Source organism: Hippopotamus amphibius, chromosome 16 (assembly GCF_030028045.1).
Source record: "Hippopotamus amphibius kiboko isolate mHipAmp2 chromosome 16, mHipAmp2.hap2, whole genome shotgun sequence".
NCBI classification, from domain to species: Eukaryota; Metazoa; Chordata; class Mammalia; order Artiodactyla; family Hippopotamidae; genus Hippopotamus; species Hippopotamus amphibius.
Window position 1 is genome coordinate 19,792,882 of NC_080201.1, and position 27,264 is coordinate 19,820,145.

General features: G+C 54.3%; 1 protein-coding gene across 1 annotated transcript in view; it reads right to left on the bottom strand.

Moving 5' to 3' along the window:
• Positions 1-19,269, bottom strand: part of CDH5 (cadherin 5) — a 34,298-nt gene extending 15,029 nt beyond the window's left edge. The window contains exons 1-4 of the mRNA XM_057713095.1: positions 19,170-19,269; positions 6,919-7,138; positions 1,772-2,060; positions 710-826 (exon numbers count right to left, since the gene is read on the bottom strand). Of these exons, the coding sequence (XP_057569078.1) occupies positions 710-826; positions 1,772-2,060; positions 6,919-7,119 (607 nt within the window). The 5' untranslated portion in view covers positions 7,120-7,138; positions 19,170-19,269. The remainder of the gene's footprint in view (positions 1-709; positions 827-1,771; positions 2,061-6,918; positions 7,139-19,169) is intronic.
• Between the last annotated feature and the right edge of the window lie 7,995 nt (positions 19,270-27,264).

Below are 27,264 nucleotides of genomic sequence, written 5' to 3' on the forward strand. Positions count from 1 at the left end.
GCTAAACGGTTTGGTCCAATGTTGGTGCCAGCCACCTGGAGCACTGGGTTGAGCAAGAGCCTGAGGCCACATCTGGGCTCAGAGTGGGAGGAGTGCTGTGATGGGTTAGTGATGGCTGCCTCAGTGCAGAGTAGGTTGTGCTGTGTATTTGCCATTGCTCTGAAAGACGACGTGCCCCAGGCCTGAGCACCTGGACCTCTCTCTTGCTCTCAAGACTCAGTCCTTACAGTTTTTAGGTCACGTGGGTGGATAATGACGATGCGCCATGCGCTCTTTATATGCTATCTAATTCAGACGTCACAGCTACCGTACAAGGTGAATATGAGCTTCCCCATTTTCCAGGTGACGGCACCAGTGCTCTCAGAGGTCACTTGACTTCCCCAAGGCCTTTTAGAAGCTGTGAGGAGCAGAAACGGGTTTACAAACCAGATCTGGTTCCGTAGCCAGAGCTGCTAACCAGCATTCTCTTCCACCTCTCACGCCACTGCCTGGGTCTTGATTTTGTCCCCTGGACTTTGGTTCTAGTCTTAAGCACCTGTCTGCTTCCTCCTGCCCTCACCAGCCACCTTGTCTTGACGTGTGGTACCAACCGCCTCCATAGGGTGGTGTGGGTCAGTGGTCAGTGACACCTGTCAGACTGGGCGTCCCTCAGCACCTGCCCATCCACCCCCTCCAAGCCAGTGCTGCCTGAGGGGTTAGTGGCACAGACCAGAACCACGGATGCTGAAATGGTCGTCTCCCTCCACGAGTTGGTACATGACAGAGGCGTGGTCTGCCACAGTGGGGTCATCTGCATCCACTGCTGTCACCTGGATGACCGAGGTCCCTGCGGGGAGAGAACCCAGGGTTGCTGCCTCGTGACTGCCGGCCCTTCACCCCATTCCCAGATGAGGGCAGATGGGGCTCAGGCTGTTTCCTGAACTCATCCCCCCCCAGGTCCTGGGGGAGAAAAGGCTGCTTTGTTTTCCGAGGAGCCTGCCTGGGGGCAAAGTGCTGGCGGTGGTGGAGGCCCAGCTGCATCAAACATCAAGGGCAAAGAGAACGGGTGGTTTTCATTTATGGGGGAAACGAGGGAAGGGGTGAGCGGCTGGGGTCTTGGGGAGAAACAGAGTAAGGGCTGCTTCTTCCTTCTCCTGGAAGCATGAGAACAAGAGAATAGGAAGGGACCTCAAAGGACTGGGTGTCACATCTCTTTCCTCTTGAACTCCAGGCTCTCCCCATGCTTCACAGGAAAGTCTGGTCCTGAGTCCTGGCCAGAGAGCCTGGACTAAGGGGTGGGGAAGGGAACCCTTTCCTGGCACTCCCTGGAGGCTAGGAGTAGGATTGAGGAAGGGATCGTGCTCTCTGGAGGCCTGGGGTCCAGGCTGGTGACACACCTGGGTGTGTCCCTCTCCTGCCCCCCTCCACTCCTCCGTGGACTCTAAAGGTGACTCCTTGTCTTGGTGGCAGAGTTGGCCTCCTTCGTGTGCAAAGGCTATGCTCTTGGCTTGCCAGCCCTAGGAGTCAGAGCAGTGGGTGGGGTTGGCTCCAAAGAGTAACGAGACATGTCTGTGTGCCTCTGATGGTCAGAACTCCATGTGGGGCCAGGTCAGAGCTTAGTGTTTAGGGACCAGAGTTCCTTTCGAGTCATATAAAGTGGCAATATGGGTATCCCCGTCACTTCCCGGAACTCAGGGAATCCTGCCCCAGGCAGTGAAGTTGCTGATGCGAGAGGTGCCTCCACGCCAGGGATGAGCGAGGGGAGAGGGAGAGGGACAGACCGGGCACGTACCTATCCCTGACATCTCAGGCACGGAGGCGTTGAACACCCGGTGTGTGAACACAGGCCAGTTGTCGTTGATATCGTGAACTTTGATGGTGAAGCTGGAAGGAGACTCTAGGTTCTTCTCAGTGTCCTTGTCCACCACGAGGGCAGTGAGTTGGTATTCAGAGATCTTCTCCCTGTCCAGCCTCTCGAAGGCATACACGTCCCCTGTGTTCTCATCAACCCGGAAGACCTTGCCGGCAGACTCTCCTTTGAGCTGGTACTTGGTGTTCTTGCGGTTCACGCTTGATTTAATCTAGGAAAGGAGAGGTGCTGTGAGCTGGAAACAGCAGTGGTGGCTGTGTGCGTGTGAATGTCCGCCCGTGTGAGTGTGCCAGTGCATGGCATTATTAAAAAATCAATTATATAAACTTACAATTAAATGAATCATATTAAAAACAAAGGTAACATACTAAAGATCTGTTGCTTCCTAATACTGTAATTGTACTACATTTTACTATGTTCTTGAGCTTTTATGTTGATTGTATAACATAATGATGGAATTATTGCATAATGCTATGTTAATGCACATCTGTTCCCAACTCTGCCTTCAGTGGCATCAAATTGGTAGCTTGAAACAGACACGGTGAAAGTATTTACACCAAGGAAATTGGCACCTGCTACAAACAGGATCTTTTCTCTACAAAAGCCAGTTGTCAACTATCTATCAGCACATCGCTGGTCTCGGTCATTTAGTTTTGGAATGGCACATAAAATGTTCTCTATTTGGAGATTTACAACATATAGTCCTGCAGAAATGAACTCCACTGAGCTTTGTGTAACTCAGGATTTCCCATACTTGTTAGACCACGGAATCCTTTTTCTTGTAACACATACTGTTAGTGCCCTTAAGAAAAAGATTTTGAAAATAATGTGTGTAAAGCAACTTGCACAGGCTCTCAATAAATGCTAGTTGTTATTTATGCTAGATCCATACGTTAGAGGAAATTGGATGGTTAGAATTGCCGAACATTTCATTTATAGAATCTTGGAAACAGAGACTATTAGGAACATAAGCTAATCGTATTTTATACATGTCGAATGGTCCTCTCATAGATGGTTAGGACACTCAAAAAATAGTTCAGTTCAATAAAAGAAAAAAGTCAGATGCTTACAAGGTGCCAGCCTGGGAGCATAGAGAGAGCCCAGACCCTGTTCTTTTTCTCGAGGCCTGGTTTGAAGCTGCAGAGGCTGAGATTTTGAGGAATGGCAGCATTGAAGGGTCACTTGGAACGAGAGCCTCGAGTGAAGGTGTCACGTCAGAAAGGCTGGAGGAGAACCCAAGAGAGAGTGGGGTTTCAAGACAGAAGAGGGAGCTTCAGGATGGGTGTGGTCACAATCCACGAGGTCTGGAAAGTGTCTCTAGGCTTAACAGTGATGCAGTCATTGGAGCCCTTGGTGAGAGCAGCATTAGGGGATGGTGGATTGAGAAGCCGGATGACAAAGCTTTAGAGAAGAGCCTAGGGACAGGGAGTGAGGCTCCTCCCCCTTGGTGGGCGGGGAGTGTGGGTTGGGTGTTTTATAGGATACTCCCCTATTGGGATTTATCTGATATTTTCCTCATGATTAGACAGACTGAGGTTATAGGCTTTGGGGCCGGGGTGGGGGCTGCCCTTTTAAAAAGTATCCCTATATTTGGATATAACATCTTACATCCAGATAAAACTATGCTGGCCCGTATTTATGGGATTCAGAAGGCCGCTCAGGTCTCGCTCCCATTGTCCAGCAAACAGCTCTGTAAACAAAGGCTCCGGGCTCTGACCTTGATAAACAGGGACTTCCTTCCCTCACGTGATGTCTTTGGAGCCGGGCGGTGATCCTTGGAGCCCTGTCCTTGCCTCTCCCAGACACCCTTGCTTCTTCCCAGGGTGGGGATTGCACGGGGCCCTCTGTCCCCCGCCCCACCCCAGGGGCCGAGTGCACACTGTTGGCAGGTGATGGCAGGCCTGGCGCTCTTCCTGCTGCGCAAAGAACATCAGGCGAGTTGTCCAACGTTGGCCATGTCCGGGCTGCGCGGGCCTGCTTTCTGCTGGCTGTCCCTGACTCAGCCGTTGCGTGTTCCTTGGGGGTGGCCTTTCTCTTCGGAGGCTGATTCATGGCACAGTCATCCCGTTGGGAAGGCGTAGGTGGCCTGATGACATTTTCCTCTAGGACATGGAGTTCACATTGCTGTCGGGAGTCAGGAGCCCTACCCTTTCCTAGGGTCCTGTCCTGGTTTCACTGTGTGACCCTGGGCAAGCGTCTTCCCCTCTGAGTGGCCAGACTGAAGGATCTAAATTTCCCAGCCATTCTTGGTGGCCAGAGGAGGGCTGGGCACAGTGAGCTGGCCGTGGACAGGGCTGTGAGTGGAGATTCCCCAGCTGGCCCCACCGCCAGCGGCTGTGGAATTTCTGGTGCCGAGGCCAGACTGGACCTTCCCCCATCTAGGGGTCCTTTCTGGCCTGTTTCTCTGTAACCATAGGGCTCCCCCATCTCCAGCATGTGGGGGTTCTTTGTCTGCTGGCCTTCTAGACCTGGATGGGCCAGCTGTTTCTGTAAAGGGCCAGATGGTAAAAATTTCCGACTTTGTGGGTCACATGGTCTTTGGGACAGTTACTCAAATCTGCCATTGTAGCATGAAAGCAGCCATGACCATTCGTAAGTGCGTGGTGTGGCTCTGTTCCCATAAAACTTTATTTACAAAACCATGTGGTGGGGCGGTTCTGCCAGCCCCTATTTATGTATTTATTTGTTTAATTGAAGTATAGTTGATTTACAATGTTGTGTCAGTTTCTTGTATACAGCAAAGTGATATATATGTGTGTGTGTATATATATATATATATATACTCTTTTTCAGTTTTTTTCCATTATAGGTTATTACATGCTACTGAATATAGATTCCTGTGCTATATAGTAGGTCCTTGTTGATTATATTATATATAGTAGTATTTATATGTTAATCCCAAACTCATAATTTATCCCTCCCCCCCTTTCCGCTTTTGTAATCATGTTTGTTTCCTGTGTCTGTGAGTTTGTTTCTGTTTTGTAAATAAGTTCATTTGTGTCATGTTTTTAGATTCGACATATGAGAGGTATCATATGATATTTGTCTTTCTCTCTCTGGCTTACTTCACTGATTATGATAGCCTCTAGGTCCATCTGTGGTGCTGCAAATGGCAAGATTTCATTCTTTTTTATGGCTGAGTAATTAATATTCTATTGTCTATATGTACCACATCTTCTTTATCTGTTCCTCTGTTGATGGACATTTAGGTTGCTTCCATGTCTTGGCTGTTGTAAATAGTGCTGCTATGAACATTGGCGTGCATGTATCTTTTTGAATTAGAATTTTCATATTTTCCAGATATGTGCCTGGGATTGAGATTGCTGGCTCATATAGAAACTCTCTTTGTAGTTTTTGGAGGGACCTCCATTCTGTTCTCCATAGTGGCTGCACCAATTTACATTCCCTCCAACAGTGCAGGCAGATTCCCTTTTTCCCACACCCTTATCGGCATTTATTATTTGTAGACTTTTTGATAATGGCTGTTCTGAATGATGTGAGGTGATATGTCATTATGGTTTTGATTTGCATTTCTCTAATAATTAGAGATGTGGAGCATCTTTTCATGTGCCTGTTGGCCATCTGCATGTCTTCTTTGGAGAAATGTCTATTTAGGTCATTTTTGATTGGATTGTTTGTTTTTTTGATACTGAGCTGTGTGCACTGTTTATGTATTTTGGAGATTAAGCCCTTGTCAGTTGCATCATTTGCAAATATTTTCTCCCAGTCTACAGGTTGTCTTTTTGTGTTGTTTATGGTTTCCTTTGCTGTGCAAAAGCTTGTAAGTGTGATTAGGTCCCATTTGTTTATTTTTGCTTTTATTTCTTTTGCCTTGGGAGACTGACCTAAGAAAACATTGGTACAATTTATGTCAGAGAATGTTTTGCCTATGTTCTCTTCTAGGAGTTTCATGGTGTTATGTCTTATATTTAAGTCTTTAAGCCATTTTGAGTTCATTTTTGTGTGTGATGTGAGGGAGTGTTCTAGCTTCACTGATTTCTGTGCGGCCAGCGCCTATTTTAGACACTAGCTCCGTGAGGGTGAGGATCGTGTCGTGTCTGTCTTTGCCCCCTGTCGCCTTCCCAGAGCCCAGCCTTGTGCTTGGGACCGTACTTCCTCCGGCCAGTGCACTGATCTTTCTTTAGCTGACCCTGCTTAGCTTCCAAGAAACTGATGTGGTGAGATTTTAAAGCACTTGAAATGCATTTTTCTCCTCACTGAAAATCTTGAAATACCTAATCCATTTCCCTGCCATTGTATGTGAAATTCCACCACTAGAGCCATTCCTTTCAATCAGGGTAGATGGTTGTGATGTCAGGAAGGTCGTTCGTTAGTCACTCAGATGAGCTCCAGGCTCCAGGAAGGTGACTGAGGGATGAAGTGAGGGGTAGAGCCACGGGCACCGCCCTGGAGCTCAGGCTTGGGTCCAGTGCCGTGTTATGGGGCTCATAACTCCCCAGATTCTAGGACGAAACCCCCTGAGAGACAGAGGGTTTTGAGGAGGTTCAAAAGCCTCGACGAGAGATGGCAAACTGGCCTGGGTGACGAGCTTGGTCACCAGCACAGTTTTGGAGACGTCTGCTCAGGTCGTCCAGATCTCTCAGATGGGCAAATTTAATGGCAGCCTTGGCTGGTCCTGCCCTAAGCCCTGAACCCTGACACTAGGCTGGCCTCCTTAGCGCGTGCATGAGGTGGCCCTTCTGCTAATGATATTCAGTCCACAGACCAAAGTCTGGGAGAAAAATGAACCACTGTGCTCACCATTACTTCCACCAGCACTACCACCACCACCACCTCCACCGTCATCACCCCACCCCCACCTTCCCCTTCCATATCACCACCACCACCACCACGTTCTCCTTGACTGTCACCATAGTCACCACCACCATCGCATCTGCCACCTCCACCATCTCTCCCAGTATTACCATCACCCTCACAGCCATCATCCCCATCCCTACAGCCGCCACAACACCTATCACCATCTCTACCGTCACCACCACTACCACCACCACCACCACAGTGGGCCCCCTGTCTCCGAGGCCTCTCCTGTTCCAGGGCCTGAGCCTTACCTTGCCCACGTAATGGGGCAGTGAGCCGTTTTTCTCTTCATCAATGTGCATCTGGTTCCAGATCCAGTCTCTCTTCTGGCGCCGGTGCATGGGCAGCAAGCTGGGGGTATTGGGTCGGCCAGGGTTGGCAGCTGCTGCTGCTGCCGCCAGCAGGCCCAGGCAGGTGCCCCCTGCGGCCAGCAGCATCACGACCATCTGCATCTTCCCAGGAGGGACGGATCTGAGGGAAGAGGGGAGACACATCAGGGTGTGTGGGGTGCGAGCATCTTCCAGGGAGCCCTGAACTGTTTAACCTTCATCCTCCACTCTCTGCTCAGACCAGCAGAACCACACCCTCTTCCTGCCCCCATGGAGCTCCCAGTCCAGGAGGGGAAGCCAGACACAGAAACAGTTCCTACTTAAGGGTCATGTGTGCTGGTGAGGAAGCAAGCCTGGGCGACGGGGGAGCCCAGAGGAGAGCTGCAGGGAAGGTTTCCTGGAGGAGAGGCGATGCTGATGTGTGGATGGTAGCTCCCAAAGCCTTGAGCAGTGGACACCCGGCTTGGATTTTACAAATGGGGAAACGGAGGCACAGAGTGGTTACGTTCATGTTGGAGTGAATGGTGGGGCTGGGAACAGAGCCCAGATGTCTGACCTCAACAGCTAACATTTATCAATAAATGTCATCAGTAAGTATAGTAAGTATCAAAAAATAAGTATCAGTAACATATTGCATACCTGAGAGCCTTCCAAGCACTTCATATGTGTTACCTCACTAATCCTCCCAAGAACCCTCAAGGTGGGTGTCATTGTAGCTCTCACTTTATAGATGAGCGGAGGAACAGAGAGGTTTAGTAACATTTCTGAGATCACCCAGGTGGTAAGCCACAGAGTCAAACTCGAACCAAGTTGGCCTGGCCCCAAATTGTATGCTTTTTCCTTCTGCCCTCTCTTGTCCTAGCAGCTGCTGTGGGGTGGGATTAAAGATTTCTCTGAACAAACATGCCCCGGGCCAGCCAGAGAGACCCCATGGCACTGTTGCTTTGATGTTTTTTTCAGGAGGCTCTTAAGAAACCAGTGTCTTGACCCAGAGGGCCAGGCCTCCAGCAGACCCAGAGCTCACAGCTGGTGATCAGCTTAGGAGCTGTCGCGAGAGCAGGGATGGGACAAGGAGCTATTGAGAGAGTGGGGGGCAGGCGGGGTGGGGGGCACAGGATCGAGAGGATGAGCTCACGGGACCAGCTTCGCAGTGTGTGGGGCCAGGACAGCGTGGAGACACGGGGTCATTTTTTCAAAAGTTACTAAGGATTTTAGGACAGAAATAGAAGTGCATGACACATGGAGTCCTTTTAGGCAAGGACCCCGTGTGATTGCCTTCACAAAGGCAGCCCTTGGGATGCGGGATCAACCTGGTTGGGGATCTGGGGTTACCCAGAGATTAGGGCCCAGCTTCACCCTGAATCCCAGGAGGAAGAGGGATTGTCTCACTGCCCCGTGGTGGGTAGAGTCTGTGACTTTGGCTCTCACCATGCCCTCTCAGCCCTGACCCCATCAGTCTGCCCTTGCTGGTCCCTGTGTCACTGACCTGCGGCTCTCGGGGTGGTTCAGAGGAAGAAGGCTGGTGGGTGGGAGTGGAAATCAGAATCGAGGCTTCTGCCTGGAGAGAGACAAGGACCCACTGGGCACTGAATGGGAGGCGACCTCCCTGGCTGTCCCCCCACCCTGGCTGCAGGGAGAGGCTGGATTCTGCACAGCCCGGAGTTATAAACTCTAGTAACATTTCCTCTGCGGCACTGGCGCCAGGCTGTCCTCGATGAGGGCTGAGGGTGTGTGTGCGGACTGGCCTCTGGGTCTGCTGATCTTAGCATCCATCATCCCTGTGGCCCCTGCTGCTGGCCCAGGAGGAAGTGGGCTCATGGGGCTGGGGTGGGACCGAGAGCCTTCCAGCAGGGCCTGGAATGCAAGTGCCATGTGCCTGGGAAGGCTTCCGGTCCCAGTTTCCTCAGTCCTAAATGAGGTGGACGAACTGGAAGAGACCTGGTGCCCTTTGAGGTGGGCTGTGAAAAGGGCAGCTGCTCCAGGCAGGAGGAAGGGAGTGAACAAAGGTTCAGGGACTTGAGAGTCCTGCCAGGAAGCTGGTCCTGACTCAGAGGAGGTGGCAGCTGTGACCCCTGGCCAGCCTCGCTGGGCTCAGGCCTGGTGGGTCATTTCCTTCTTTGCCTAGAAAGGAACTGCGTGTCTTGCTCCCTTCTTCCCCCGTCAAGTGAGAAGTGACTCAAAAATGAAAAAGTAAAACAAACAGAAGTGAAACTGTGAAATGGGGAAAGAGAAGTTCTCAGGCCCCCGAGCAGGACGAGGTGTGAGATCGAGCCCTGAGTGCATACATATTGAGCATCTACTGTGTGCTAGGCATTGAGGTGCAGCACTGAGCAGGACAGGCAGGACCTCCAGGAAAATAAGTACCTGAGGAAAAGCATCTGATCAGAGGCTCTCGGGGAACTACACTGGGGGACACAGCAGAGGGTGAAGGGGCTGAGACTTCAAGGCCAGAGAAGGCCTCTCAGAGGGATGGCGCTCATGCCAACACTGGAGTGTCAGCAATGGGAATGCCAGGGGAAGGGAGTGAATTCCAGGCAGAGGACCAGCAAGTGCAAAGGCCCTGAGGCAGAAAAATGGTTTGTTCATTTGAAGAACCAAAAGAAGGCCCTTGGGTCACATGAGCAATGGGGGCTCCAGAAGAGGTGACCAGGTCAGGGTGGTAGGCTGAATGATGGTCCCTAAAAGATGTCCGTGTCTTCATCGCTGGAACCTGTGAATGTTACCTTCCGTGGCTAAGGACTTTTAGCAGATAGGATTAAGTGAAGGATCTTGAGATAGGGAGATTATCCTGGATTCTGTGGATAGACCCAGTACAATCACAGCCTTAAAGATGAAGGCAGGAGGGCCAGGATCAGGAAAAGGAGATGTGACTATGGAAACAGGGTTTGGAGTGATGCGGCCAAGGAATGGGGGCAGCCTCTAGAAGTGAGAAAAGGCAAGGAAATGGATTCTCCCCTAGAGGCTCCGGAAGGAAAGCAGTCCTGATTCTTGCCCACTGAAACCCATTTCAGACTTCAGACCTCCAGAACTATAATAAATAAATAAATTTGTGTTGTTTCAAGGCACCACGTTTGGGGTGGTTTGTTAAAGCAGCCGGAGGAAACTAATGCAGTTGGTTTGTACGGGGCAGCCTAGAGAGAGCTTTTTACTAGGCATGAGGGGAGGTGACGTGATCTGATTTGAAGAGCTCCCCGGCTGTGGTGAAGAGATGGGTGGGGAGAGGGGAGACCAGCAGGGCTTGTCACTGTCATCCAGGAGAGAGCTGATGGTAGCCCAGACCAAGTTTAGGGGTGTGTGGCCACGGAATGTGTTTTTGAGGTGGCGTCAACAGGACTTGCTGTGAATGGTAGGGGGTGAAGGATGGAGAGGAATCTAGGACGGCTCTCCAGTCTTTGGCCCAAGCAGTTGGCAGGGGCAGGGCTTTGCTGAGATTCGGAAGATGGGTAGTGGTACCAAAAGGTCTATGTGGGCTGTGTCAGGTTGGAGTTGCTATGAGATGTCTCTGTGGCCATGGCCAGCAGCTGCTGGAGACCCAGTCTGGAGTGCCGGAGGAGGTCGGGCTGGAGCAGCTTATAGACGGTTGCTTCGTGTGGCTGGTGCTCAGACTGTGAGGCTGGAACGTGAAGGAGGGCAGGTAACGAGGGAGAAGTGGCCCAGGACAGCCCCACAGGTCTTCCTCTTTCTCTGTCTTGTGAACTTGCCATCCAGAATTGAGCCCAAACGTCCTCCTCTGGGGAGCTGTCCCTGGTCCTCACCTTGTACCTCACACATCTCTGGACATCTTCCACTGAAGCACTGCCTGGGGCTGGTCCCATGGTTGACGCCCAGCTCCAATTGCTGGGCTCAAATCACAGCTTCCTTCCCTTCCTGGAGAATGGCTTGCTACCTGCCCTGTCTACATCTTTCCTGCTCCCCAAGGCCCAGCCACACGTGACACATGGCTTTCTCCTCTTTGAGTTCACACAGAGCAGGGTGACGGTTGTGATCGCAGGTTCTGTGGTTTAGAGAACATCATTTGTGCTGCTTTGCTGCTGTGTGAATGTGCACAAGACGCTTCACCTCCCTGAGCCTCGGTCTCATCATCTGTGCAATGAGAACACTAGTGTCTACCTCTCAGGGTTGTTCTCAGGCCTGAATTAGAAAAGCATTTGCAACATGGCCAACATTCTTAGATTTCATTCATATCTAAGAATGAAACCAAGAGTGTGTGAATCCTCGTCGACACTCTGTTCTACTCTACTGAGTAATCAGTCAGCTTACCATTCTTGTTCCTTCACACCCAACCACTTGGTTGAGGGATTTGCAGGTCCCCATCCTGCCGGATCTACTCCACCTGCCCCTCCCCTGACCTCTACTCTGTGTCAAGGAGACTGACCTCCTGGCACAAGCTTCTGGTGTTTGGCCAGTAGGGGCTCCAGCAGGTGTCTGAGGGTGAGAGGAGAGAAGATGGGGTACTCCTTCCCTGCTGCACTCTGCTGTGGTTCATATTTCCTGGTGTGGCTGCATCTCTCCATCGTGGTGGCTTCTGTTGCTCCCATCTGTCCCTCACTGGGTTCTGGAAACACCCTCCTCTCCTCTTTGTCCCTTTGGTCCTGGGCTGGTCTGCTGCTGGTCTCTGTGGGCCGCAACATCCCGTTTGTGCCCTTGACCAAGCTCACAGCTCTGTAAGTGTTTCCTTCGTAGAGTCTCTTCTTTGGAATGCCAAGGGTTCATTCTGTTTCCTGCCAAGACCCTGTCTGATGCAGTGAAGAGGAGCACAGCTTTCTCTTTGCAGCCAAACAAAATAACCACACGGGACTTAAGTAAAGCAGAGGCCACTAGTCACAGGCTACGGCCACGTGGCTCACAGGGGACATTAACCCCTCAGTGGGCTTTGGCTGCCCTCCCCCCCCCCCAAAGTGTTCTCTGAATGTGCAGAAAAGCGCCTTGGATCCTATTCCGTGTCTAGCAGAGAAATCTGTCCCTGCTGTGAGCCCTGGAGAGAAATCCCTTGGTGCACAGGACTGGCGCTGCCTCCCGTAGAGCCCCCCCCCCCATGTCACTGGTGTGTCACTTGCTGGGTTAGGGGGAGGTCTGCATGCTCAGCTCCCTGAGCAGTTAGTGAAGAGGCAGGACTCTGGAGGTGGGGGCCTTTGGGAGGTGAGGATCACATAACCCCAGCTCCACTCCCGTGCTGGACCCTTGTGTGCTCTCCCAAGTCTGCCCCTTTTTTGCCTGGGGCGGTCATCTCTGAGCACCTCCTCAGTGGCACCCTGGAGCCTTATCTCATTTAAACCTTGCAAACTGCGAGGTAGTTGTCAGTAATCCCATTTTGCAGGTGAAGCTCAGAGAGGTGGACTGAGTCCTCTTGGGTCACACAGCAGCAAGCGGTGGAGCCAGGATTTGAACTCAGGCTGCCTTTCACCCTGAGTGGTGCTTTTCCATCATGCCACTCTCTCTCTGTCTCTGCGGTGACATTAACATGTAATAATAATGGCAATAATAATAGTGATAATAAGAAGCAGCTGTCCTCCATGCTTGGCTTTTACAGATAACATCTCATTTAGTTTTCACACTATCCCCAGGATGGAAGAATTATCATCCCCATTTCACAGAGGAAGAAACTGAGGCTCAGACACAAACAACTCGTAAGTGGTAGATCTGGAACCCTCACCCAGATCTGTCTTTTTCTAAATCCTGGACTCCTTCTACACCCAATCTCAGAGGGTCCTAGGGGCCTTTTCCATCTGAAAAGCCACGTTTATTTGTGCCTTTTGCCTTTCGTGTTAGACATTTGTCCCCCTAAATGGGGGCCGAGGGGAAGGGTTTTGTGGAATACTTGTTCCTCCTCTTCCTGCTGTTGGAGAGGAAGTCAGCTGGCAGGATTGGCTGGATCCACAGCTGGAAACAGAATTTCCCTCGGCTGCACCTCTGGAGGTGTGGTCGGAGCAGAGCTGGGGTCAGGCTTATTTTAGCCCTTTACTTTCCTATGAGTAGGAGTCATGTCTCTTGGTGATTCTCACCAAGTTTTCAGAGATATCAGGCTGCCACTGGGTAGGTTTGGGGTACCACAGGTGTGCAGAGGGCCTGAGGATTTTGAGAGTGATTTCTGTGCTCAGAAATGCCCAGCTGAGCAGCCCCGGGAACTTGCCTGACAACAGCCATCGGGGAGAGGGGATTCGCTTGGCAGCTCATATGCGCCTGCTGGGCCTGGAGGCCAGGTGCCGGCCCATGTCCCTGTCATCCAGGATCCGTGACCATCTCTCCGTCCCTGGAGCTGTGTTAGAGGCTTTTGGGGCAGCTCCAAATGGACGGATGGATGAAAGTGGGCCCTCTGTGCCCTTGGTCAGTCTGGGAAGGTCCAGGGGGCCCAAAATGCGAGGACAGAGTGTGTGGCCCAGGCCCCTGGGAATGGGCATGGAGCCCAGGATAAGGGGCAGAGAAACCTTGGGGCATCTGGGGGACGGCTGGGCTCCATCATGACGGGTTAAGGCCTTGGAGAACTCCCGGGTCTGGGTCTGTGTCCACAGTGCATGGGACCACCAAGCTCAGAACCTAGATGCCTGGAATGGGCATGGAGCCCAGGATAAGGGGCAGAGAAACCTTGGGGCATCTGGGGGACGGCTGGGCTCCATCATGACGGGTTAAGGCCTTGGAGAACTCCCGGGTCTGGGTCTGTGTCCACAGTGCATGGGACCACCAAGCTCAGAACCTAGATGCCTGGACTGGGCCTGAGGACTGAGAGGTGGCCCTGAAGGCTGAGCAAGTTGGCAGGGGTGGGGGAAAGTTGTGTGCCTCTGGTCCTCTCCAGTTCCCTGTCTGGGTCTTAAGGGTGCTGGCTGAGCCTCAAAGAGTAGCCCTAGCCTGTAGGATGGTAACACCCACCAGGCTTGGTCATAGCCTCTGGCCTTTGCACTTAATGTTTTCTCGCCTCTGCCTGGATTTAGGTCGCATGTCACCACTTCTCTGAAGCCTTCTCTAGAGCCCAGGGATTATACAGTCATTCAACAAACAATTACCAGGCACCTGCTATGTGCCAGGCATTGAACTACATGTGGGGAACCTACGCAGGTGGTACCCTTGTGTTGAGACACTAACCATTTGATAAAAAACACAGAATTTCAAATTGTGGTGCTTTGATGGAGGAGTTGAGGAAGCTGTGAGAGGGCAGAGAGGGGAGGACCCTGATTCCTCAGAGGGTCTCAGTCTAGGAGTGAGTCCTGCCTGTCTCTGACCTGCTGTGGGACAGCAGGCAAAACTCTGTTTGGACTCTTTCTCTTTGTGGCCCCCATTTGTCACTGGGGTTTAGCCTCAAAGGGGCTGTGAGGTCCACTCAGCTCTGTGCTCTTTAAAAGGAGGAGCCAGGGGGACACAGAGGGAGATGGAGTGGGGAGGGGCGGTCTGGGGCTGCTCCTTTTGTAGCTTAATGGACCCTAGGAAGCCTGGGCCAGCTGGGAGCTACTCAGTGAGGAGCCTGGCAGATGCCCTGGGCTGGCTCTGCCCCGACCCTGTTCAAGCCTTAGGTTTCAGGGGCTACGTCTGGGCTTTGGGGGTTTATTGAGTAGACCGGAGGGCCCTAGGGGGTGGGGTAGAAGAAGACTCCAGGTCAGGGATACACACATGACATCCTCAGGCCACACGGACACACAAATGTGCTGCCTACACAAGCACACACCCCTGTCCCCTGGAGAGTCTCTTCTCTGCGGGGCTGGCCCCTCTCCCACCCAGCATGCCCGCCAGCAGCTCAGACAAGACCTGGCGGCAGAGTCCAGCCCCAGGCAAAGCCTCAGAGGGTGGGCTGGATGTTCCGTCCCAGCCCAGCCTCCTGCAGGCTCTGGGCTCCAGCCCAGAGGCTCTGGGTCAGGGATGAGGGGCTGGGAGGTGGGAGGAGAGGCCCAGAACATGCAGGAGGTGTGCCTGCGGGGGTGGGGGTGGGGGCGCTAGAGCCCCTGCTCCCCGTGTGGCCCTGGGCAGGTCGCTGCACCCCACCACCTTGAGCATCAGTCTAGGGCGTAGGTTGGAGCCGGTGATCCGCAGACTCCTTCAGGGATTCCCAGATTGCCCCCTTGAGCCCCAGCATTTAGAGCTGGGCCTTCGCAGCCACCGCCACTGGGAGGATGAAGGGTGAGGCCCCGGGAGCCTTGGGGATGGGGTGTGTTGGGGGTGCGGCTGGGCAGCTATGAGCTGGCCCCTTGGGGCTTTATCCTGGTTTGGAGCTCAGTTTGGCCCTCTGACCGGCTTGGGTCCCAGACCTGATCCCCTCCCCTTGGGGTTCTGCCAACAGCCTCTCTGCCTCTGCTCGCCTTATGCCCACACTGCTGCCCTGCTCACCGCTCCTCCCCGGCTCCCCACCCCCTGCAGAACGAAGCCTAGCTCCTGAGCCAGCATTCAAGGCCCAGCACGAGTGTCCCTGCCCACCCCGCCGGCTCTCCTCTCTCTCACCTTCCTGCCCCTCCCAGCCACAAGGAGAACTGGATGTTTTTGGAACACACAGTACTCTTCTTCTCTGTAGCAGGTCTTTTGCACAGGCTATTCCCTCTGCCCTAATGGTCTTCCTTGCTGTGGCACCTGGGTGAACGCTCCACTTCTTTTCAAGCCCCAGTGTGTACCCTCCACGAGGTCTTCTGGCTGACTCCTGCTGCAGCACAGCCTCTGCCTGCTGGCCCAAGTGTCTCTGACCAGGCAGGTCCTGGGCTTGTGTCCACTTCATCCCAGCATCCAGCTGTGTGAACTTGAGGCCCAGAGGACCTTGGGTGTCAGTGTCCCCACTGCTCTCTGTCAGCCTGCCTCGGTCTCCAGCTCTGATCTTGCCACTCCCTCCCTCCTTACTCACAGGATTTAAAACAAATCTGCATGACTGCACACAACACCTTGGGTGGTCAGAGAACATACAATAGTTGATATAACTCAGAGAAGCTCCTCCCTGTCCCCAGATAGCATCTCTAATGGCCCATCACTTTGTTAGACACACCACCATTAAGATTTTGATCCTTTGAGGACAATCAGATTATCCTTCTTATGGGTCCCTGATGGACAAATACCCGTGTGAAGGGGACTTCTGAAGGTACGGCTGGCAAAGCAGAGCTCATGGGTTGCCATTCAGCCCTTCGTGTACTCATGGCAGACGTCACTAATCAATCATAGTGTTCACTCCCATTGAACTTGAACTCAGCCCCTGAATCCTCAGTATACTCTTTGAGCTAAATACTACCAAGTCCCCAGACCTAGTTTGCAATTGAAAACAAATTTGTCCTGGGGTCTGTGGGTCATTCCCTTATCTTAATCCTAATGGGGCAGCTCCAAGCTTCAAGGAGAGAAAACTCACCCTTAAGAAAGCCTTTTCTGGCCTCTGGGCTTTCTGACTTTGCCTGGGGCTCTGAGGCAGTCAGTGGGGGCAACAAGTCACATAATTGCCTGTTTGCTCATGAGCTGTGTGGCCTTAGGCCCATTCCTTGCCCTCTCTGAGCTCTAGCTTCCTCATCTCTAATGGAGGATTGAATGAGATCATGGGTAGAAAGCCCAGCACACAGTCGGTGCTTGGTAAATGTGTGGGTGTCTCAACCCTCACCTACCCACTCAGCCCGGCCTGGCAGCTGTGGGCTTCACTGGCCAACTCAAACCTGACCTCATTTCCTGGTTCTGCCCTGGGCCCACCTCCTACTCCTGTCTGTTCTTCTCTGGAAGGAAATCTCATTCACCGCCTTCCTGGCCCAGACGCATGGGCCCTACTTCCCTTTCCTCCCAGTGTCTGCACCTCCAGAATCTGACCATTACACTGTGGCAGACAATCTGGAGGTCCCTGAATGAGTTTAGGGACCATGTGATCCATCCCCTGCCCTAGAGAAATTAGAAGACCTAAGCTCAGAGAGCAGACCCAAGGCCTCCCAGCATCCTCTGGGGCTTCTGCTCTTCCTCCAGGAAGCCTTCCATGATTTCTCCACCCAGCATCAGCTTGGATCTGGGTTAGGATGGGCTTGTCAGTATCTTTCCAGCCAGAAGCCAAGCTACTGAGGGCAGCAGTTGTCTCCTAGAACATTCCTCCCCCAGGATCATCAGGCTCCTGGCTCATCCTGGTGCCTGCTTCTATGGCTTGAACTGTCAGGTTCAATCCTCCCTGGCTTCTCCCCTCTTCAGGCTTCCTTATGGGGTGTGACAGGACAGTGGGATCAGAAGGGGCTGACCTCATTCATGTCCTGCTTTCACCTCGCAGTAACTGTGTGACCTTGGACTGGCTGCTCAGCTTCTCTCAGCCTCTGTGGTCTTGTCTGACAGATGGAAATTCTTTTAGTAGCTTCAAGGAGGCCAAGGAGGTGCAGAGAGGTGATGGAAGTAGTAAGGGATGGATCCCATGGGCAGGGGGCTCAAGAGTTTTTCCCTGAACTGGTGGCCCGTGTGTCCACTGCGTATCCCCGGGGCAGCAGCCGAGCTGTGAGTCATCCAGCTTTGGGAGAAAATAAGCATGGCCCCTCCGGCTTCCTGCCCCCATGTCCGGCCCTTGTTCAGCAGCACAATCTCTCAGGTCCAGGCTGCAGGGCGGGCAGCTTAACCCCTGCAAGGCCAGTGGGCGCCTCGCCTACCCCCTCACCAGGGTAAGCCAGAATTAGCAGGGCTGCCTGGGGGCACAGTAGCTCCTGGGCCCCTCCATCACCTGTTGCCCTCCAGGCTGGGGCCCACACATGGCTGGACTCAGGCCAGAGGCGGGGGGGGGGGGGGGTCCCGCTGTTCCCCCTCGCCTGAAGAAGAACCAAAGCTCTCGGTCCTGGTACTTACTCATGGCCTTCAGCATCACTGGCCCTCCTGCTACTCCCGGCTCTAGAAACCTACTGGCTGCACTGACCTCTCCAGGTCCCACGAGCTGCCCAGGCTCCCTGCCTCCCCTGGAATGCCCTCCATCTCCTGTCAGGATCCTGTCTGCCCACAATCCATGGCAGAAATGTCCATGGGGTGGGGGTGGGGAACAAGCACGGTGCTGGGCGCAGAGTAGCTGCCCACGGTGCTTGCCGGAGGGTGAGGTGACACATCTCTTACCTGCGGGGGACTGACCGGCCTCAGGGGTCAAAACCTTTATGACATTCAAGCCACTGTCAGCTCTCAGTGGCAGGTAGATTCAGCTGTGATTTCTTAAAACTCTCCTCCTACGATCCATTCCTGCTACCAAGCATGTACATCGCCTCCTTTAATTGACTCATGAAAAGACCCTTTCTTCCAGTTTACACATGGGGAGGCTGGCACACGAGAAGCTGCGTGGTTCTGGAAAGAGCCTGGGCTTTGGGGTACGAGATCTTGCTTCAAATCTCAGTTGCCTTGACTGAGAAATGGAGAAAAGCTGTATCTAATTCGTCGGCTTGCTGGTAATATAAAATAATGAGCTCCAGTGCTTCAGAGGCTTCTGTGGGCCTCATCTCCAGCTCTCACAATGAATTGCAGAAAGAATTGGCATCTCCATTGTTCAAACAAGCTGGGTTTTGGAGACACTGAGTACTTTCCCCAAAGTCACACAGGAAGTGAGTGGTAGAGCTGGGATTTGTACCCAGGATGGCTCTTAGCCTAGACCTCCTGCCTTCCAGTCTTTTGGGGGAACTTCTTTAAAGTATGAGGGCTGCTGGGTCCCTTGGGCCTCAATCTATGGGTACCTGAGTGTTGGGGGAGAAAAACCACAGTTCCTGCAGCTTATTGGCCCCTACGTTGTCTGGGAAGGGAGGGAAGGGAAGGGGATTCCACAGGCAGGGCCTCAAGTGCCCAGAGCTAAGCCTCAGCTTGCCTGTACTGAACATGGGGGCTGTGGCTGACAGGGAGGAGTGAGGCTCCGAGCTCCCCTTCCAGGACTCCTCTCCTGGGCCCAGCACAGAGCTTTTGGGGGGGGGGGAGGGGAAACGTTGGCCTTGGTAAATCCTCTCTTGTAGGGAAAGGGGCACCACCTGGGTGCCAGTCCTTGGCCCCTGGCTTGCTGGGCGACGCAGGGAGAATCCTGTCCTCTGAGCATCTGAGCCCAGCACCCACGGAAGCCTGTCTGTAGGAGAGCTGAGCTTACCCCTGCCCCAGGAGCATCCCTCCGTGCCCCCCGGCACCACCCCGGGGCGCGCCTCCTCGGCCCTGCTCTCGGCCAGGAGGCCCAGTCCACCCTGAGGAGTGGCACTTCCCTGGGAGCCAGTGACGACCACCCCACAGATGGGAAGTCGAGGACCCTCACTCACCTTGCCCGTGGGCTGAGAGCTGCGCTGTTCTCTGTGGCTGTCCGGCTAGGGCTGCGTGAGCCGTGAAGCTGTGTGGAGGCCGACAGCCTCTGGAGGGGAGCCCCACCCGGCGGCGAGGGAGGCCTGGACGCCGCCCCTTCAGGTTTTCCAGCTGGCCCCGGCCCATGTCCCCCCCCACCCCCCAGGATGGTTTCCTGTTATTGTTCCTTTGTGAAGGCCGGGCTGGCTGCAGAGAGGCAGGCCCCACAGTGGGCGGCCACCTCGGCCCAGCCGGGCAGTCCCCATGGAGGCCTAGCCCTGGACTTGGCCTGGGACCCTTAACTCGGACCCCAACCCCAGGCCTCAGCTCTGTGACTTTGAGCCCAGCACCTGCCAAGGGTCTTCATGTACCCTCCTTGTAACGCCAAAGGCAGGTGCCCCCGTTTTATAGCTCAGGACATTGAGACTCGGCAAGTTCAAGGTGCTCGCCTGCTCAGCTGGGGTGTCGCAGAGCCAGAGATCCCGCCTGGGTCATGCTGGGCCCAGAGCCAGATTTTCCCAGGTGCCCCCGTGACATGCTGGGGGAGAGGCGGACTTGGTACTGGGGAGGCCTCAGGGGCCTCTGTGGTGGGGTGGGTGGGAGATGGGAAACAGGCCGCCGCTCTTGGCTCTGTGAACTGGGCTGACTTCTTCCGGTGGGGGCGGGCCGGGGTTCCAGCTGTAAGGTGCCAGCCTGGGTGTGGGGGCGCCCTTTGGGTTTAGGAATACCAGGCGGAGTCAGACGCCTTGTCTGTGCTTTTGATGTGACTGTGGGCCCGTCATGCACCTCCACCCCCGCCTCAGTGTCCCCTTCTGTAAAATGGGGGTAATCCTAACCTCAGCCTCACACGGCTGTTGAGATAAACACGAGTCCAAGGGGGCGTGGAAGATAGGGAAGCTGAAGGCGGGACCAGGGACTGTTAGAACCAAGAAGCTGGAGGCAGGAGGCACTCAGATTCTGTTCATCACGCGAGGCCGAAGAGGAGGTTTTACAAACTGCGGATACCGGGGCCCCACCCCAGTCCATGCAGGCCTGGGAGAGTTGGACTCTCCCAGGGCTGGCAGTGGGAATCTTTGAATAGTTGGCCCTGTTTTTCCATGGATGGATGAATGGCCGGGAAGCCCCAAACTGGTTCCCTTTTACAGCTGGACAAGCAGACCTGAGAAGGGGGGTCTTACGGGCACTCAGTCAGTGGCATCTCAGTGGTGTGGAGGTGGGTGGGAGGGTATTTTTGGGGAGGGGGAGATAAAGATTTGTCTGTTTCAGGAGTGTTGAGTTTGAGATGGCTTTTATTTATTTATTTATTTTTTAACTTTTTATTTTTTTATTTTTTACCATAAACTGCATATATTTAGAGTGTACAGTTTGGTATCCCGATCTCCCAATTCATTCCCCCCCAACCCTCCCCCCTTTCCCCACATGGTGTCCATATGTTTGTTCTCTACATCTGTGTCTCTATTTCTGCCTTGCAAACCAGTTGATTTGTACCATTTTTCTATAGTTCACATATATGTGTTAATATACAATATGTTTTTCTCTTTCTGACTCACTTCACTCTGTATGACAGTCTCTAGGTCCATCCATGTCTCTCAAAATGTCCCAGTTTCATTGCTTTTTACAGCTGAGTAATAGTCCATTGTGTGTATGTACCACATCTTCTTTATCCATTCATCTGTGGATGGACATTTAGGTTGCTTCCATGTCCTGGCTATTGTAAATAGTGCTGCAGTGAACATTGGAGTGCATGTGTCTTTTTGAATGATGGTGTTCTCTGGGTATATGCCCAGGAGTGGGATTGCTGGGTCATGTGGTAGTTCTATTTTTAGTTTTGCAAGGAGAGATGGCTTTTAGACACCCAAGTGGCCATGTCAGGTTGGCAGTTGGAGACAGTTGTGGATAGTTGGATGTAGGTGGATACAGTTGGGAACAGTGGAAAACAGGGGTGGATACAGCTAGATACACTCAGCCCTGAGGTGAAGTGTGGAAGCCCTGAGCTGATGGCTGGCACCTGAGGCCATGGCAGTGGGTGAGCTTACTGGGAGGGAGGTCCTGGGTCTCCAAGATTTGTAGATTCCTTAGGAGAGAGCCCAGGGCAGAAGGAGGGAAGCCGGGGTGTTGGCTGGATCAGCCTGGGAAAGGTGAGGAGTGAGACCTGGCCACTGGATTTGGAAGTTGGAGGTCACCGATGGCTGTGACCAGAGCAGGTTAAAGGGAAAGGAGTAGACGAGGTGCATTGAGGGGGCTGGTCCAGGAGGATCTGGAGGTGGAGACATGCGTGATCACAGCGCCTTCCTCCAGACCCCAGTGAGTGGAGCAGAGAGATGGGAGGCTTTGGGGTTTGGTTTTAAAGCTGTGCTAGTGTTTTTGTGTGCGGAGGGGACTCCAGCGGCAGGGCGGGCAGAGGATGCTGGAGGGAGGGGGGCCCAGAGGCGGGCCTCTGCGCGGGGTGCCGCACATCGCTCACTGTTTGTGGAAGGAACAAAGGCTCAGCATTTCCTTCTCCAACAGGATTCACTCTGCCTTCTCCTGCCAGGGGGTGGGGTGGCCACAGAGGAGCCGGCACCGGCCAGGGCTCCATCCCTGGTGCCCCAGCCTGGCTCCTCCTCACCCCCGCCTCTGCCAGCTGCCTGCCCTCATGGTTTACGTACCCATGGGGTCGGGGCAGGCCCGGGCATCACTTCCTGCTGGGTCTTAGACTGGGCCCTGGTGGCAGACAGGGATGAGATCTGTCCTGACACCATCTGCCAATTCCCTTTGTACTCTCAGTCTGTGGGGAAGTCGACTCTGTCCTGAACCCAGCTGTTCCTGTCGACTCTAGACACGGGGGTGGCCGACCGGGCGTGCGCCCCTGGGGCAGAGGTAGCCCAGGCCGCGGGAGGGAGGCCTGTGCCCCTGAGGGACTCCTCAGGGTCTCTTGCCTGACTTCTGCCACAGCCCAGCCCTGACTCCATCCCCTCTGGAGGCAAAGGAGGTGAGGGGAGGACACAAGGCCAGGAAGGTACCATCAGGAGCAAAGGGGGCAGCCAGTGGGCCGGCGGGAAACGAGATGGTCTGTGAGACCTGATTAGCAGCTGGAGGGGCAGGCAACAGTGGGGGTGGGGTGGGCTGGGGCGTGTGACAGCAAGGCCCGGGGGCACCGCCGGCCTCTGCCAGGATATAAGTCGACCAGGGAGGGGACCCTGTGACATCCTGCTTTGAGAGGTTCAGGCTTGGGGGCTGACAGACCCGGTTCAGGTCCTACACCGGCATGTTGCTGGCTGTGTGACCTGGGGCAGCGGAGCCTCTTTCCTTTCCTGTGAAATGAGTTACCAGTTCAAACTTTGCAGGACTGTCGGAGCAGCAGATGAGACAATGAAAATAAATGCTGACAATAGCACGCGTTTGTTGAACAGGTATTTCTCAAAGTGTGGTCCCCAGGCCACCTGTCTCAGAATCATGTGGGGAGGGTGTGTTGAAAATGCAGATTACTGGGGCCCCACCCAGGGCGATGGAGTCAGGTGGCTGGCAAATGGAACCCTGAGGCCTACATGTTTGTAGCTCCCAAGACACATGTTTGGCCACTCATGTTGGAGGACCATGGCCTGGGAGCTCTCCCTCCATGGGACACCCCTTTCAACCCTCAGGACAACCCCAGGGAGGGTTCTGTTGTTATTCCCATTATACAGATGGGGAGACAGAGCCTGAGAATTCAGTGCTCTCAAGATCACAGACCTTGTCAGTGGTGGGCTGGAAAGTCCCCGCCAGGCCTCTCTTTCTGGAGGCCGTCTCCTTGCTCACCAAGTTTTCCTGCTTGGCTGAGTCTGGCGCACAGAAGGGGCTTATCGACAGGCGATTCTGTTCCTTCTTCCCCCTAGTGTGGGAGGCCCAAGAATGGCACAAGGAAGCCAGGCCACTGGGTCTTTGCCCACGCTCTTCTTTTTTATTTATATATTTATTTCTTTATTGGCTGCATTGGGTCTTTGTTGCTGCACACAGGCTTTCTCTAGTTGCGGCGAGCGGGGGTTACTCTCCATTGTGGTGCACGGGCTCCTCATTTTGGTGGCTTCTCTTGTTGTGGAGCATGGGCTGTAGGTGTGCAGGCTTCAGTAGGGGCTCAGTTGCTCTGTGGCGTGTGGGATCTTCCTGGAGCAGGGATCGAACCCGTGTCTCCTGCATTGGAAGGCGAATTCTTAACCACTGCACCACCGGGGAAGTCCCCTGCCCAAGCTCTTCTGTTCACTGGGCTGCCTCCTCTGCCCCCTCGCCTGCCTGCAGAGACCCCATCCTCTGCTCCACCCAGAGCTTGTCTCCTCTGGCCTCTCCTCTCCTCTGCCGCCCTGCTACCTCTTCTGGGCCCCTGAAGCCTTTTACACAGACCCCCTTCACGGCCACCACCGCGCTCCTCTGCTCCTCTCTCCTCCCTGCCCCTGGATTGTGTCTCCTTTGTGTGTCTGTTCCTGGTGGGCGCCCAGCACAGGGTAAGTGCTCCGTAAACGTGGACTTGAAACCGTGGATCACAGAAGAGCAGTCAGCCCACTGCAGGTCAGATCTGCGACTTCTGCAGGGATGGTGTGGGTGTGTGGGTTCTTCACCCCTGCACGGAATGGCCCTGGGCCTGTAGGCAGAGCCCCGGCAGAGAGTGTGAGCACTGCACATGGTATCACAGAACATGTAGGGGGGGGATAAAGTTAGGATGCTCCTGTGAGAAAGCGCTTGGGATATACGCTGTGCTTCTGTCTTTAGGTTGATCTGGTTGCTGAAATATTTTTCCTTTCCTTCCTCTTTTCTCCAGGTAATTGCTCAAAACCTGCAGCTGGTAAGGAGTGTGGGTGCCTGAGGCTCAGATTTTCCCTGGGCCGGGGGACTAGAAGGGACAGAGGGTGCAGCTGAGGGCGTTGGGCTCCCAGGCTGCCCACGGGGGCAGGGGTGGGTGGGGTGGGGCTATGTCACCCGCGAGCCTGAGCGCAGGGAGCTGTGTGAGCAGCCTGCTGAGTTCTGGACGAAAGGAAAGCACTTTGGCCTTTGGCGCGGCGGGGATTTGGGGACGTCTCCCTGGCTGTGGAGAGGGGATTGAACACAACCTTCAGAGGAGACTAAAGGCGGGGTGGGGTGGGGTGGGGGGATGCAGATCAGTGTAGGGTAGGCTGCAGGGGCTCAGGAGGGGGGAGGAGCAGGAAAGAGGAGCAGGGGAGAGGTCTCGCCTTCAGCTGTGGCTCCGCAAGGAACAGAGAGAGCTGCTCCGAGCAGGGACCAGGCTGGGCGCGCCTCTGGGCACTCAGCGCGGAGCTCAGGGTGGGCACAGAGCCGGGGTCGTTGAATGAATGAATGCGTGGATGAGTGGCTGCATGAGACAGACGTGGGCGTGGGCCGGGTGCACCTGTGGTCTGTGGTATAGTCCACAGACTACAGTAGGTCTTTGCTCAGAGGCTTCAAGGAGGCACGGAATCAGTCAGGCTCTCAGCCCTGCCAGGGGCCCAACTCTGTACCGGCTGGGGGTGGGGACCCAGGAATGTGAAAGAGACTGTCCCTTGATAAACTCTGAGACTGGGGTGGACTGAATTACAGTCGCCAACCTGTGCTGTGCCTTTCCTGTCCCAGGCTCTGTGCCTTATTTTGAACACTCAGGGCAACCTTGAGAGGGCGTGTGGCTCTGCCTCTCTTACAGCACTGGGCAGCTAGCCCAGTGCGGCACTGCCCACCTCAAGCCAGGCCTCCTGTGAACGTGCCGAGTCCTGCTGAACACCCCGGGGCCGCCTCAGGCTGAGCTGCTGCAGCTGCCTGCCTCCGGGCCTTTGCCTGTGCTGTCCTTGTGAAACAGGAGGGCAGGGGGCAGGGCACAACCTTTAAAAGAATGACACAGCCCAAGGAAGTGACATAAACTGATTAGAACCAAATGGGTCCAAGATGGCGGACGAGTTGACGTCCGCTAGACCTTGAGCCTCCGTATACGCTCATTGTAACACACCCGCTGGCGCCATGACAGTTCCAAGGCCATTGGTAAGAGTCAAAAAGTGGGCGGTGGCCCAATTCCTGGAAATCCCCACCCCTTCCGCCAAATAGCTGTAATGCTCCTCCCACTCATGAGCCTATGAAATTACCCACTCCTGTAAAAACTGACAACCCCATGCCCTGGGGCTGCTCTTGCCTTCTGAGATGGCCCACACTCTGTATAAATCCACTTCTTACTTATCACCTTGTCTCTCACTGAATTCTTTCTGTGATGAGACATCAAGAACCTGACCTTCATTAAGTCCTGAGACCAGCTGTGTGACCTCAGTTAAAAGACTGTGGGTTCAAGTCCCAATCTGAGTTGCATGGTTTCACTTGCACCCAGGATGCTCTTCCTTCCTGCCTCTGCTAGCCCAGTCCTCCCTTACTCCCAGCACCACCCCTCCATCCAGCCCTCCTAGATTCCCATTCTGGAAAGCATCTTGCCCCTTGGAAAGATCCCACCCCACCAGCACCCCACTCATTCAGTTCCAAAGCCCACCAGCCTCCTCCCCTCTTACGTAATGATTCCTCACTACAGCCCTGAGAGGCGTAGGTGCTAGTCATAGCCCCATTTCCCTGATGACGGAGCTGAGGCTCAGAGAAGCTCAGTAACTTGCCCAGGCTCACACGGCTCCTGAGCAGCAGAGCCGGGTTTCCAGCACTCGTCTTCCAGTTCGCAGCGGAGTGCTCAGTTTACATCATCATCCTACCCTGGGCAGCCTGTCACTGTTTGACAGTGTTTTGTGCTTGTTTATTATTTAAAGAAATACATGTAATGACATGCAGGCTTTGTCTAGCTGTGAGGTGGGCATGGGGGATGCAGAGGTGACCCAGCCTGGGCCCCTGCTTTCGATGGGTCAGACCAGTGTGAGCAGCCCTGGTGGGGCCAGGTGGGTGACAGAGGGGTGTGCCCTGTGCTGGGGGTGCTTGGAGAAGGTAGCCTGGGGAGCTGCCAGTGGATGGGGTCCCCAGGCTGTTCTGAAAGGATGGGCAGGGCAAGAGGAAGGACTGGCCAGGCAGAGAGAATAGCAGGGTCAGAGGCACGGTGGCCTATTTTGGAAGGAGAGGCCATTCTCTGGACAGAAGTGTTGAGCTGCTGGGAGGGAGAACCAGGGACTGGCTGGGGGTAAACCAGGTGGCCGGGGCCTTGCAAGCCACACGGTGGAGCTCAGGCAGGGGGACACCAGGGGACCTCTCACCAGGCGGGGCCCAAAGAGCCCTGCATTTAAGGCGAATTGCCCCACTTGGTCTGGTGGCCTGTGGCCACGCTGGGGAGCCACAGGCTGTGGCTGCTGAGTGTACAGTCGCTGGAGCTGGACTAAGTGAGGCCTTTCCTTGGCCAGGAAGGGACTGGTTGAGCAGGGATTGAATTCCCGACAGTGAGAACAATACCTTATCTGCACAGCACTTTCCCAGATGTTTCTCACTTTTCTGTCACCACTTCCGGGCAGGCTGTTAGGAAGCGGTGTTCAGGCTTGGGGCTGAGGGGTACCCAGGAGCAGCCCCACGTGAAGGTTCTGAGTGACGCCTATGGTGATGTCCCAGGCACACGTGCTGCTTACCATCCTGCTGATCCTGGACATGCCTGTGATGCCTCAGTTGCCCCTTCTGTAAAATGGGAGTAATTGCATGTTTCCTTGTGGGGTTACTGGAAGGAGTCATGGAGAAGATTCAAATAAAGTGCACAGAGCTATCTCTGTCATACAGTAGGTGCTCGCTAAATGTTAGTCATGGCATTGATGCCACAGAGAGGTTGATGACAGGGGCGCATGTGTGAGGGTGTGAGCATGGCCTCTGCATGTGCGTGGGCAGCTGTGTGGCTACATGTGTACATGCCAGAGCTCGTGTGCACCATGCAAGACGCCCACATTGATGTGACCATGTGTGTTTATCTGTGCACAGGTGGGCTGAGGGGTACGGCTGGGCCAAAGGAGGGCCAGGCCTGGGGGCAGTCCCTTCCTCTTCCATTATCAGGAATCATCTGCCTCTGTCACCCTGTTACCAAGCCTTCTGCGTCCTTGTCTCCTGCAGAAGCCCAGAGAGGTCAAGGCCTTGCTCCAGGGTGACCCAGCCAGCTGGGAGCAGCAGGATGGGACCAAGGGCCCT